At 40.9% G+C, this 14,424-nt stretch overlaps 1 protein-coding gene across 1 annotated transcript in view; it reads left to right on the top strand.

The window, feature by feature from the left end:
- HERC2 (HECT and RLD domain containing E3 ubiquitin protein ligase 2) overlaps positions 1 to 14,424 on the top strand; it is a gene marked incomplete in the record, with an annotated part of 3,551,743 nt that overhangs the window by 2,568,617 nt on the left and 968,702 nt on the right. The window contains 2 exon segments of the mRNA XM_044072055.1: positions 3,462 to 3,605; positions 12,633 to 12,723. Of these exon segments, the coding sequence (XP_043927990.1) occupies positions 3,462 to 3,605; positions 12,633 to 12,723 (235 nt within the window).

Genomic DNA, 14,424 nt, shown 5'->3' with positions numbered 1-14,424 from the left:
TTTTTTCACTGACTTCAGACTACAGTTTCATTACCATTCCTTATTTATTTTGGTTTAGTGCTGCTCCCTCAATTCTAGTTGTATCATTTAATTGTGTGTCCCAATCTGTGTCAGAACTACCTTCTGGTATCCATTTCTGTGGCATAGAGGTTCTGGACATCACAGTCACCCATGAAGAAACTCAGCACTGAGGAGAAGCAGTGAGCAACTTGGGTCAGCTTGTGTGCCCCAGGGGAAGGGCCTGTGGTATCCACCACACAACCACCTGGTGGGGAAAGGGGATAATACTGTAGTTCTACACAGATGGACTTGGGAACACAAGTCCAGTCAGGGAAAGTTCACACTTCTTCTGGGTATCACAGGCTGTTGCACTTTGCTTGCCACATAGAAGTGACAATTATTAGGAGCATCCAAAAAAAATCTAACACTTCTGGATGAGTGCCATGTTTCCTGCCTCTTGCTTCTTCATTCCGGTGTTTCCCAGTATAAGGAGTGGGGAAGAGGAGATGAATGAATTAAAGACGCACCTGATGATCACAGGGCAAAAGGTGGCAAAAAATAAATGCCTGCTGGTGAATTTCAGGACAGCCTTTGAGAAAGTGTAAAAAAAGAAAATAGAATTTCAGTGTGTTGAAGTTGGATCTGATGTCATCTTTTCATCCATTACTCAATGTACGCCTTTCTGATCCAACCTCGTATCTGGCTTCGGCAATTGTAAGCTTTGGATCCAGTGCTAAGACTCCTCCCCCTACCTGTAATACCTTGTGAGACTAGCAAGCTACCTCCGATCTCGTTTGACATTGTAAGCATTTGACGTATCTTGGTGCTCAGGAATGGTTTGCTCAAAAAGTAAAGATATTGGTTATTTTTGTACTATAGCTTATGTTATAGGTTTAAAAATGTCTGTCTTCTAGGACACTTATTTCTTCTTTTTTTTTTATTTGAACGATGAGGATGGTGATAAGCCCTCCAGTTTTAAAAAATGTATAGCTTGCTCCCACAACCAACCTAATTCATACTCGCACAGGTTTTTCATTTGGATATTGTTCCACTGTCTGTAAAGTGTTCGGACAATGAGTTGTCATAGAAAGAAGAAACAAGTTGATTTTAAAGGGTATCCAACCTATATCAGAGGAGAGAAGCCCTCTTCAGGATTGGAGAAGTCTGTGGCTGCTACTTCCCCCTTACCATCTTTGTTTTCCAAAAAAAGGCCAAAAAAATCTAGGGAGAAACAAAAGGAGGCAGAGAGAGGGAAAGATAAGTAAAAATCTAAATCTACAAAGAAGAGATCTCTGGATCCAGCACCCTCATCGGCTCCACTGACTGTGATCTCCAGAGCTTCAGAGCCAGTGTTCTTTTCAGATCCGATAGTTGTCAGATCAGTAGTTCCACCTAGATTTTATCCAGATCCTATCTCCCCTAGGCTCCAGTTTCCAATCCTCCAATATTCTTCGAGGCCACCTTTCTCTGATTCTTCTCTGAGGTCAGCTAGGTCCTCTTTGAGCATAAAAAAGCTGATGTGGACAGGATAATGAGACATTTTCTTCGGACCAAAATCCACATTTTCTTCAGACCACTCTCTGATCCAGAAGAACCACTTCTTCCCCTCACTCTTTAATGGCTCCTTCTCCAATCTAACGTCTCAGATCGGAGCCCCTGTATTCAACACTTTCCCAGGGCAGATCTGCGTCAGAGACCATGCTCCATACTTCAATTCCAATAAGTTCTGTGATGAAGTTGGCTGTATTGCTGTTGGAATCTTGGAGCAGAACCATCTTCGTTGACTCCAACAGGTCTGAGGATCCAATTCTCCCTATAGGGGCATCGGCACTTGATAGTTTGGCTCTGGCAGTAGCCTTAGATCCCAGCTCAGTGGCTTTTAGGGTTGAGCACCTTTTGGGAGTTTCCACATTCAAGGCTTTTGAGAAAGTATTCTCTCAACCTAGATTGAGAGGTCTACCCTTTTGGAACCAGATCTGACCCTCCCCCATAGGATTTCACATGATCTGCAGCTTGCTGTCCTGGTCCTATTTGGATAGCCAATTTCTGGGATCATGGAGTCAGTTCTCCCAAGAGGGGATGATATCCGTTTCTGTGTCTACCCCTGAGCAACCCACAGAGGAGGTTCACAGGAAATACAAGTGTCAGAGGAGATGCTTGGATTCCCCTGATGAGTCCCCAATCATCACCACTGATTTTGATGAGGGAGAAGGTTCTTCCAGATCCCCCCTTGAGGATGTCTTGTTTCTCAGACAGAAAGGGGTCAGTTTTTCTTGAGGCTTTTGGTTCTGGCCTATCTACTTCTTGGGTGGTTCCCTCAGCTGACAAGATGATAGACTTCATTTCTTCCCAGGAGTGGAAGGAACTGGCTACATCTCAGCCTGTTCTAAAAAGTCTGACAAGTTTTTGGTTGCTCCCAAAGACTCTTCCCATTAGAGCAAAGGTCTTGCTGTAGATTCTAATGTGGTGGTGGCGGCAGCCAGTAAGAGGGAACTTGTGGAAGAAAGTTCTTCTGTTCATCCACCAAATAGGGAGTTGCAGATTTGGGAAGCATGTCTACACCTCCTGTATTTTGGTAGAGCTCCTCATTACCTGGCGCACACCGCTTGTTTCCAGAGAGACTTGACAAAGGAGATCAGGAATTCTTTCCTAGGGACTTTGACTGTGGATCAAAGAAAATCCATTGAATCACATTTGGCTGCCCTACAGGCACTTTCTAGTGCCTGTATGTGCCTTATCTCTAATGCTACGGATGGTGTGTGTAAAGCAGCTGGCATAGGCATTTTCACAAGAAGGCATTCCTGGATGAAGCTAGAGAGTACCTTTCTGTGTACTAGGCACTTCTTAACAGGCTGCCATAACTAAGGACTAGAGCTTTCCTTTTTAAAGAATGTGTTATAACTACATCAGAATCTGCTTGCCCTATCAACTTTCTGCAGGCATGGTCCATAATGACTACTTACTGCAAGAAAGAATTGGAAATGGTGCAGATTTAACTGTGTGTCTTTCTGATGCCATTTGTGGTGTGAGGAAACGAGCTTTTCTTCTAGAATTGCGAAACCCCTAGAAGTTAGACCAGAAGGATGAGTGTCCATCTGCAGCTTATTGCCTGCTGTAATGAGTTATAGTGCAGTGGTGATACTGATATTCAAACATCTGCTGTCACGGTGAGTATTCTGCATAACTGTGCTATGCTTAAGGTTGTCTGTTGCTAGCCTTTATTGTGACTTCTCTGTGGTTGTTTGATTGGTTGTTGCCAGAATTAACTTTAGACCATCAGTTTTCTTATTAGATATGTTTGGAGTTTAACTGTCCCCCTTGTGTTTTGTGTAAGGGAATAAGCAAACAGCATTTTCAGTGGCAGATATATGGACATCTTATATAATGCTAATATGTGCTACAGTCTTTGTAAAATGATCAAATGTACTTGTTTCCAATTCATTTTTCCCCTCATTTTCTAGTAACTGCTGAAGGAAAGGTGTATGCTTGTGGAGAAGCCACAAATGGAAGACTAGGTCTAGGACTTTCAAGTGGAACTATACCCATTCCTCGACAAATCACAGCTCTCAGCAACTATGTTGTGAAGAAAGTGGCTGTGCATTCAGGTACTGATTCTTAAACATCTTATTGTTTGAGTCACTTAAGAGTGTTTTCTTTTGCAGTACTTAAGCTGAGGTTTAACTTTCTATTTATTCTCCTGTCAACAGGTGAGTGCATCACATGATTCTTGGTGGATCCCTGATACTACTTCCTACATCTCTGGCCTTTTGAGTAAAATAATTTTGAGAAGAAAGTTGCTCATTGAAAATAGAAATGTATCATTGGTCAGTTATTTGGTTTCAGATTTGTATAGGTATTCACCAGGTCTGTGGGCTGGTCTGAGGACCTTTTTCAACCATGACCCAAGCCTCACGGCATTTTCACAATAGCTTAGGAATGATAGTGGGGAGACCTACTGTAAGTGTAAACATTTAGATTATAATTTGTTGCTCACTGCAGTGATACCATAGTTTCATCTTTTGAGGACCTTGGCACAAACTCTTGAATTCTCCGGCTTCTGCACTTCAACATGCTTCTTTCTAGCATTACCTGCCATGATGTTACAATCTGCACATGTGACAAAGCATCCAACTGCATTTTTCCGATTTCTTTTAGGATAATAGGATCATAGAAAGTTACTAGGCTGTTGGCCCTGAGGCCCTTACAAGCCTAGCCAAATTTATCCCATGTTCTGTCAAGTCAGCACCTGATGCCCCTGTCTAGCAGGGCACAGATGGAATCCCAGGAGTGTATTTTCTGTTCCCCATCCATTTATTCAGGTTGCGCTTAAAAAGGATTAATGAAGTACTCTGCTTGATGTGGAGAAGGAGTCTATTCCACAGAAGCGGGAGTCTCTGGAACACAAATCTGTCCCGCCAACAAGTCTTATTGATGTCATAGACCAGGTTGAGGTCACACTTGCGGGTTACTTGAGTGGAGCTTGACTTGCGGATATGCAGCAGTCCCATCAAGGTGGGTTCTGAGATTGCTTTGTATGCCAGACAGAGGTCACCTCTGAGGAATCTGTATGAGACTGAGTAGAGGGACAGGGCTTTTAGGCTGTCTGTGTAGGGTAGATGTTTTAGACCCTGGATTCTCCTGGTGAGGAACCTCTGTGGTTTCTCCAGCTTCTGCATGTGCTTTGTGAGGTACATGCCGAAAGGGGCATTGTACTCAATAATGGGTCTTATAAGGGAAGAATACAGGGATGTTATGACCTACTTGTCCCTGGATGAGATACCCTTACTAATGAGGTGGGCCATGTAGAAAGCTTTCCATACAACGGAGGCAATATGGTGGTCATAAGTCAGTTTGCTATCAACCTGGGTGCCCAAGTCACAACTGATTTCGTGCTTAGGACTTTGTTATTAATGTGATAATTTGTGGGAATGTAACTCTCCCCAAAGGGGATGATGATGCATTTTTAGGCATTCAGTTTGAGGCCATGTTTCTGGCGCCAGTCATTTGTTTGGGTGAAACCCTCTTGGAGGATGTCCACATCACTGGGGGAATTGATGACAGCACTCAGCCTGCAGTCATCTGCAGAAAAACACCAACAGTGTTAAACAAGTGATAAAGTAATTAGACAAACACACCAACAAAATGTTAAAGTATATAAAATTTATAGTATACAATGAAACAAGAGCTGTAATAACAAAATAAGTAATTGTAAAAAATGCATTTGCAGGGCAATCAAAGGTACTATATATATATATATATATATATATATATATATATATATGTATATATAGATCTAGGACATTTCACTGAATGCACATTTCACCGAAATTGAAATTAGTGTGCACTTTTCACCGAAAATACATTTCACCAAAAGTGGTATATGGCCTTGTCCTCACTGTAGTGCGACCCTGGAGTTGGTATATATAGTAGGGGGTAGGCACCACCCCCCACATATTTTAAATGTGTTAAACTATATACATGCATACTTGCAATTGCAATATTACTCTTATCCAAACATGATATATACTTGAAATACCTCCACACCCACAGCCCCCCACACACACCCTACTATATATACCAACTCCAGGGTCACACTACAGTGGGGACAAGGCCATATACCACTTTCGGTGAAATGTGTTTCGGTGAATTGTGTTTTCATGAATTGTACTTTCGGTGATGTGTTCGGTGATATGAGTTTTGGTGAAATGTGCATTCAGTGAAATGTCCTAGATCCATTTTATATATATATATATATATATATATATATATATATATGGGTCTAGGACGGCCGGGCATACTTACGCGAAAGTTCATTTCACCAAAGAAGCACTTTCGCGTAACTATGCATGTTGCAGAGGACGTACTACAGTGCAAATAAGGGAAAATTCCCTTTTCCCCACTGTATAGCGGTCTCGGAGGGAGAATATTAAAGTGGGGTGTGTGGGGGGCACAGCCCTCCACATGGGGGGGTGCAGGGGGGTGAAGCCCCCCTGCTAAAACGTTAATGCAGTGTTTCTTTTTAGTAACACGGTTTAACGAAAGTGCTTTTTCGATAAAAGCGCTTTCATTAAAGTGTGTTCGATGGTTATGGATTCGGACGTTTGATCATTCGATCAAACGTCCTAGATCCGTATATATATATATAGTCTACACAAGTGAACTTCTCAAGTCAGATTACAAAAGGAACAGAGAAGAGGGAAATTAATGACTAATAGGTAGAGTGAAGATCTAGGTATAGAAGGACTAAGTAAGGAGCGTAAATGTCGGTGGAAAATTAGGTAGGAAACTAGACAGTGCGGATCAGAGTTGTGAAAATTAAAAAAGACAGGTAGGTAGGGTGTGGAGAAGTAGAGGAGAGGGATCAGAGTTATGAGAAATTAGAGGAGAAGAGGAGAGAGATAGGTAGGGTATGGTTAAGTAGAGGAGAGTTAGGAGGGGTGGGAGCAGGAGCATTCCCATGGGGATGAGATGTGGGAATGGAGCAATGTTTTGAAGGCGGAGTGGTTGTTGGTGCTACCAGTTTGTGGGGGAAGGGAATTCCAGAGTCAGGATAGAGAGAATGACAAAAGGAATTTGCCTGGAGTTCGAGCAGGTTTTGATTGTTTGACCTGAGTAGTCTGTCAGGTTGATGCAGTTGGAGGGAGGAGTTGGGGGAAAGGCAGAGAAAGGGTTTAAAGATGAGTTTATGTGCATGATAAAGTTGGATGAAGGAGAGATGATGGGGTAATTCAAGCCAATTTAGTTTGCAAAGGGCATTACAGTGGTGAGTGGAGGATTTGGCACGAGTGGCAAACTGTGATTTTGTTATACCAGGAAGCTAGTTTAGTCTTTAGACCGGATTGGAGACTAGTAAGGAGAGGTGCACCATACAAGAGGGGAGGGTATGAGGTAGGTCATAGAAAGGACATGTTTTTTGAGGGAGTAAGGAAGCGGTTGTGATGGTAGAGTAAGCCTAATTTTTGGTGGGTTTCCTTTACATTTGTTTGGAGATGAATGTCAAATTTAAGCTGTTCGTCGATAGTGACACCAAGTAGTTTTGCATGGGATACGATTTCTATAGGGGTCCTGTTTTGGCTAGTTATGGAGAAAGCGTTCTTGTCAATTTTAGTATACTTTGAGGGGGGTGAATATCATAATTTTGGATTTGGAAGCATTTAGTGCTAGATGATCATTTAACATCCAGTTCTCAGTTGATAGGAAGACTTCTTGGGTTAGTTTCTGTAGTATGGGCAGGGTTTCAGCAGAGCAGATTATCGTAGAGACGTCTGCATATTGGATGAGCTTGGCATTAGGAATACACTGTAAAAATAAACTCAAAAAAAGTCACTACCTTAGTTACAACCATTTACCCACTGTGCAGGGAATTTTTTAAATCTGCCAACTTGTGACATTCCCAAAAAAAGTGTTCCAAATTACCTGTTTGTTCCACATCATGCCGCCAATATTTGCTGACTAGCTCAGGAAAAATTTTCTGAAGTTATTTGTGGTATAAAAATACCTATTCAAACACTTCCGTGCAGAAGTCTTAAAAAATCTTTTGAGGTGCATTGCATGCTTGGGAGACTAAAGAGTGTCTTCACACTGTACCTTTGTAAATTATTTTCACTCTCCTGTTTGTCCTCTTTTTGTCGAACAGCATTCCTTCCAGAAACACCCACATATACCATCCAAACTCTCCCCTTTCGTAGTCCCATCCCCCCAGCACTCCTTCCCCTGTCCTATGAGACTTCCCTGACACTTTAAACTTTGTTAACCTAAGTAATCCTATTATTTGTTTTTAATCTCTTTTGCTCTTATTTTTACCACATTTTAAACTCAATTTTCATTTTATTCCGATCACTAGCTATCCCTTCTGAAGTAATTTCTATCTTCTCTTATAACTTTTAAGTTATATCCAACACTAAAACTAGTCTACCACTCTAGCCGCATATAACTCAGCCACTAAATACTTGAAAATCACAGCAGATGGCATTGTCTATCCCCATCTCTGTACTCAATGCAAGATTTTTCTAACAGTCTTATGCCCCCCCCCCCCCCCCAAGGAAGAAGTAATTCATCCTACCCCTGTACAAAGGCACTAAGAAAGAAATACTTTATCCTACCTCTGTACAAAGGTGGAAATGCAACTGATCTTTCCAACTATAGACACATAACCATACTTTCTGCCCTATCAAAAATCTTAGAAAATTACATCCATTCTCAACTCCTCAACCACATTTTTACAAATAGCCTCCTCCTTCAGCATAGTTTGAATGAACTGCAGTACCTCTACTGCATTAATAGACTTCTCTAACAACTTCACTCATAGCTGCAATACATGTAATATTGTGTCTGCCCTTTTCTTGGCTCTGTCTAAAGCTTTTCACACCTTCTCTCAAAGAAAACTGCTCCATAAGGTAGCCACCTTTGATCTGTCCTACTCTAGTCTCTCCTGGTTCCTCAGCTACCTGTTCAACAGATCCCAGTTGTTTAATGACAGTCTAACATCTCAAACATTTTACCACTCAATGCTGGTGTCTTCAAGTATCCATACTAGGACCACTGCTGTTTAATGTATTTTATCTGAGATTTACAGATAACCTCAAAACATGGCAAAATAGTCCAATTCACTGATGATTCAACCTTATCTTCTGTGCCAAATATCCCATTCTTCTCCAACAGGTCCCACAAGATTCAGTCTCCCACACAGAGTACTGGCTAGCAAAATCAGACCTAATACTAAACCAAAACAAAGAAAACTACTTCTTTTCACTCCCAAGTCTCATACCAAATACAAAGCAAACTTTCAAACCACCTCTGCAGGTAACACAAATGTTGAGGTATTCTACAATACTGAGTAATAGACAGCACCATGACATTCAACCTGTACATCCAGCAAGCAGTCATAAAAACACATCAGAAGTTAGGTATGCTATATTGAACCAAACAATATTTGACTGAAAGCAGCTGGATAACATTAACATCTACCTACCTGCTGCCTACACTTCTGTATACCTCTTCTATTTTACCAACTTCCAGTCCACCCTGACAATTAAACTCAAGCAACGCTATAATAAAATAGCCATACTGACTTCTTGCAAACCATATTCCACACATCACTGTATTGCTGTCAGGTACCCAAATTGGCTTGTGCTACCTTACCTACTCTCAGCTTCCATTTTGCTCACAGAATAGTCTTTCACCTTGAAAAATGCCATGCCCCAACACCACCACCACCTTCTCCACTCTACTGACAAGCATCTGTCAATTCACAAAACTCACAACAAAGCAAGGAATGCCCTTTACTCCAGTTGTTTCTCAAAATCCTGGAACTCTGATCCCCCTTCATTCACACTCATCAACAAAGCACATCTCTTCAAAGACAAATTAAAAGTCTTCTTGCTTGACTCTCTGCTATGCCTCTGCTATTCCCCAGGCTAAATTATTCCTAAACTACCTGTCCTTTGTACACATACATTTCCATAACTCTCTCTTCTCTCGTATCTTTCTGACTTCTACTTTTCTTATGACAAAATGTATATATTTATGTATTTTGTCTTAACTGAACCCAGTGCTGACCTTGATGCAAAATCATCATCATCAACCCCTTTTTTTTCCCCATTTTCTACATGGGGTCAAGGTGTCGTGTTAACTGTTGCCATCTCTCTCGATTCAGTGCCACGCTCCTGCTACCTTCGTCTGACTGTCAAAGATCTTCGCTTCTGCAATCCATCCACTTCTTTGCTGGAAGCCCTCATTTTCTCTTACCTTCCTGTCTGTCCCAAATCATCTTCATCCGTATTGTTTTTTGCTTTTCTGCACATGTGCCTGAACCACCATAATCTGTTCTGTTTGCTCTTTTCTGTAATTGGAGCTACTTTGGCTTCTAAAAACAGCCAGAGAGACAAAAGACAAATCAGTAATCCAACAAAATGATGAACGACCAACAGAAAAAGCAGCAGCAAGTCCAGCACGGATAAAAGTTCCTTTAGAAGTTGCATTAAACTCACACTTTAAAAACAGTAAAAAAGTATCATTAAATAAAGTGAGATGCTAGCACTTATGTCCTGGTACCTTCCAGAACTTCCTCAGATGAGTCTTAGTATGTTTACTCTTAGATTCATCTGAGGAAGTTCTGAAAGGTAGAGGATGAAAGCACCAGTATCTCTGTATTTAATGATACTTTTTTATTGCTTTTAAGTGTGAGTTTGTTAATAAACCTTCGAAAGTAACTTTTATCCATGCTGGACTTGCTGTTACTTTTTCTGCTTGGTTGTTCATCATTTTGTTAGATTACTATTTGGCTTCTGCTCTTGTTCTCATTTCTTCATCTGTCTCACATTGTGCATCCTACCACCCTTCTCACGTCCTCATTTTCATCACCTCTAGCTTTCTCATCTGCTCTGCCTTTACTGACCAGGTTTCTGTACCATACAATAGTACTGGTCACACCACTGTTTTGTATACCTTACTTTTCAGTTTCTTTGGTCTTCTTCTGCCATACACTACACCTGCCACTCTTATCCCAGTTGGCTGCATCCCCTCTAATTCTAGCTTTGAGCTCTTCATTCAGACTTCTGTTCTCTTCAACCCACCCCTCCTAGATATCTGATGCTATTAACCTGTTCCACTGTCTTCCCTTCTGTCTAAATTCTGAGCTGCTTCTGATTTCCCCAATTTTCTGTTATTACCACTGTCTTGTCTGTACTTACTTTCATCCCATGTGTCTGTACTTATGCATTCCATTCCTGTCCTCTGCTGAAGTTCTTGCTCAGAGTCTGCCCGTAATGCCTCATTGTCTGCATAAAGCAACTTTGTTGGTCTGTCCCCTGTGACCTGTTTGCCAATGTAGTCCATCACCAGTATGAACAACAGTGAGCTCAGTGCTGAACCCTAGTACACACCCACTCTCACTTGGAAACCCCTCTGTGAGACCAAAATTTGTGGTGCAAAATATACTTGTTTATTTGGTAATTATCTGCTTTATTCATTCTGTTTGCATGTTACGCTGCTAATGTTACCTCAGTATTCTGCATGCTGTGTATGTTGTTATTTTATGTGGAACTTCTTTACCGGGCTTCCACTGAAAATAGGTTTGTCTGCCAACAGTCAGACTTTCCCAGTTAAATAGAAATAAATTATTTTCTTTCTGACAGATAAGAAAGCATCAGTATTTCATTATTACGTCGTTACCCTTCATTTTTGTCTTAGTTTTTATGGGTGCATAGAGAGTGGTCCTGGTCTTGAGGGCTTTGGAGAAGAAAATGCTTTAAGGTTTTATGTAATGCACTAGTCAAACATGCAGAGTTGCAGAAGGTCTTACCTGCTTTGCAGGAGGCAATGCTTATTTGGCAGTGTGCCATAGGTAAGAACATTACACTATCAGCTTTTCACATCCTAGAGAGGTAAATTAATAGCCGCGTGCTCTGTGGCAAGTCTCTTGTAGAGCTTTCATACCAGAGACTGTCATGGCCAAATGCCATTCAAACATCGGGCATGGCAGAGATTGCATCTTTTGACACTTGGAGAATGCTGTACTCTTCTTTTTTGTGCTAAGTTCAATTTGACAAGGGGGTGTAGCAGTTTCCTTATGTTAGCTGCATTGTCAGCATGTGCCTTGTCGGACACTGATTTCATGCATGTCCCTTGTTGCAGCAGTGTATGCTGTTATGCAAACCTAGAGAGACAGATGCTGTCCAGTGGACTAATACCATGAATCCCTCCTGATGGTGATGAGTGTTTGCCACTTCACTCCCACTTTCCCTTTACAGTCTTTCTATCCTGGAGGAATTTTTATCTCTAGTGCTAGTTTTAATAATGTAGCCATAGCAGACACATTTGCTGATAACTGGTCTTTGTGTATGCCTTAAAATGCTAGACGCTGAATTTATATTGTAGGCAAAAAGAAAAAAGAAAAAAAGAACTTTTTACATAATTTCTATAACTAGCATCTTATACTGAGAATTTATTTGTGTACTTGTTTACTTCATTGTCGCAAGTTGTTTTTTTAGGCAAGGTAAATGTTGTTTTGTGAGGTGTCACAATATCTTTGAAATATCAAGATGGTCTTCTGAAGTGGGTCACGTATTACATGAGCACAGTACTGCCATTGCAACTTTATACATGTGTGACTAGAATTTAAATTAAATTGGCAAGGAAGGCTTCTGTTTGTTTGTCCTGCAATGTATTTTATTAAAATCTTATTTAATTTGGGACAATGTTCTGGTTTGATTGAGGGAAGGGAGAGTGGGATTGTGGCACTGAGCACATCCATTAACCCAGATGCACATGATGCAGGCATATGGTTATATATGTCTGCTATGTCTTCCATGAATGTGCATTCTAATTTTTTTAAGTGGATGAACAACAGAATTGACGTTGCATTTAAGTCTACTTCACAAGTCTTCTCAAAGTTATTGCAGATTACTGAGATATTAACTGTTATCCCTAGATCTCCAAAGGGGGGCTTCTTAAGCTGCTGCCTTTTTCCATACTAGCGGACTCCACTTCAGAAGTTCTCAGAGACATACAGAGTACTTTTTCAGTTCTGCACTGATGGTACTTTACAATGTGGCTATAAATGTGAACAGTTCCTGTAAATTAGACTTTCACCTTGCACTTTCTGATAATATCTGCAATTGTCATTCTTACAGGTGGAAGACATGCAATGGCACTAACTGTTGATGGAAAGGTGTTTTCCTGGGGAGAAGGAGATGATGGAAAACTGGGACATTTCAGCAGAATGTAAGCCTGTTAAATTTGAGCATGTAATTTCAAAAGCAGCAGAACATAAAGGCAAATGTTAGTATTTCTGGTACACGGATGATCTGCCCTTCTCATAGGTATTGTGTCTTGCTTTGTCATGCAGGAATTTCTTGCAGAGAAACGGTTCAAAAACATAAATAACACACTGGGTATATTCATTTAGTCAGAAATAGGCCACACCCATAGTAGGCATCATTGTTGCATGGAAGTCATATGCACCATTCTAAGTGGGCCTGTCATCACTTTAGTATGTTGTTATCGGTAGTGTTAACACATTCGCATTAGTTCTTTCGTATGGCAAAGAGTACTGTGATCACTCTCCAAGTAAGTTTACAAAATCTTATTGAGGTTCATGCATATTTTTAGTGGCGTTGTCGCATAAGGATTTCACACTTACACTTCAGAAGTGCTTATTTGCCCACAGAAAGCACCACAAAACTGAAAGACAGTACATTTTTAAAATGCCACAAAACTGTTGGGGTCAGTCACTCTTTACCAAATGGGTACATCTTTAGGTCTTGGGCAGAGACATTCTTTCTGCTGTAGATTTTTCATTCAAGGTATTTTTATGATGCAGTAGTTAAAATGCATGCACCCCCCCCCCCCGATGATGCTTTAACTGCAAGAACTGAAACCAAGCCTATACAACCACAGTTTTATCGAATCTATTAAAGTCTGTGCGACACCGAACTTTTCTTTCTTCAAGTCGCCATTCCATCATCACCACCAAATTAGCCCCCCCCCCCCCCCCGGAGGAGCGAGAGTCTTACAACCTATCTCTTCCCCTCGGTTGAGCATTGTACATCAAAGAATGGATGTTATCAGTGGTTGGTCACAGATTTTGTGGTTTTAAAATCATAACTCTTGTCAGTGGGCCAGCTGTAGCCCTTCCCCTTTGAGACGGTAAGCCATCAGTGACCGCCACTCTAGTCTTTATCCCCATCTGCCGCAAGTGTGGTTGCCTGAAACAGAGATTTATCCCTGTACACTGTGGAGATGGACACAAATCCTTCACAGTGTTATCAGTGTTCTGTCCACTGTTTACTAAAAGAGAATGAATACATGGTTTGAACATATGATTTTGATTTAATGCTACTGAGTAGTTCGCAACACAGAGGGGGACTTAACTTGGCTAATCTGACAGAGCCTGGCACAATTCTTAGTTTTGCTTTAAATGTGTTGTTTTCCATAAAGTTATTGTACTTCAGTGGTTTGCTTTGAAACTGAGTTTTGCTACAGCTGAGAATCTGCTCATAATGTCTGACAGATTACAGATGCAAGAACATGCCTGGGAAGAGAATGCCCAGTATGATAACATACTGTTTAGGGCTACAGATGATCAGAACTGCATATCTGAAATTTCTTTAAGTGAAAATCAAAAGCCAATGAAATAAAACACCCAGATGGGTAAAGGGCAAAGTTGTTCAAGCCTTTTATAGAAGCATTGCGAGCTGACCACTGTTCTCCATAAAAGAGCCCAGTATAATTTGAATTTGCCATTTAGAATAGATGTATACATTTATTAACTTTCTTCAAAGTGTGCGTATGCACACACTTCTGCTGTTGTGCAGGCAGTTAAGTCATGTAGTGGTATTGTCCATGTACTCCAGAAAGAGAGAAGTGATTTTAACTTCAGTTTTTGTGCGACTTGAAATGGATTTCAAAAAAATCACATCTTGA

This window comes from Protopterus annectens, chromosome 5.part0, assembly GCF_019279795.1.
Source record: "Protopterus annectens isolate FY-2018-M chromosome 5.part0, PAN1.0, whole genome shotgun sequence".
Taxonomy (NCBI): domain Eukaryota; kingdom Metazoa; phylum Chordata; order Ceratodontiformes; family Protopteridae; genus Protopterus; species Protopterus annectens.
Note: the sequence above shows the minus strand (reverse complement) of the source record. Positions and strands in the feature narration are given on the sequence as shown.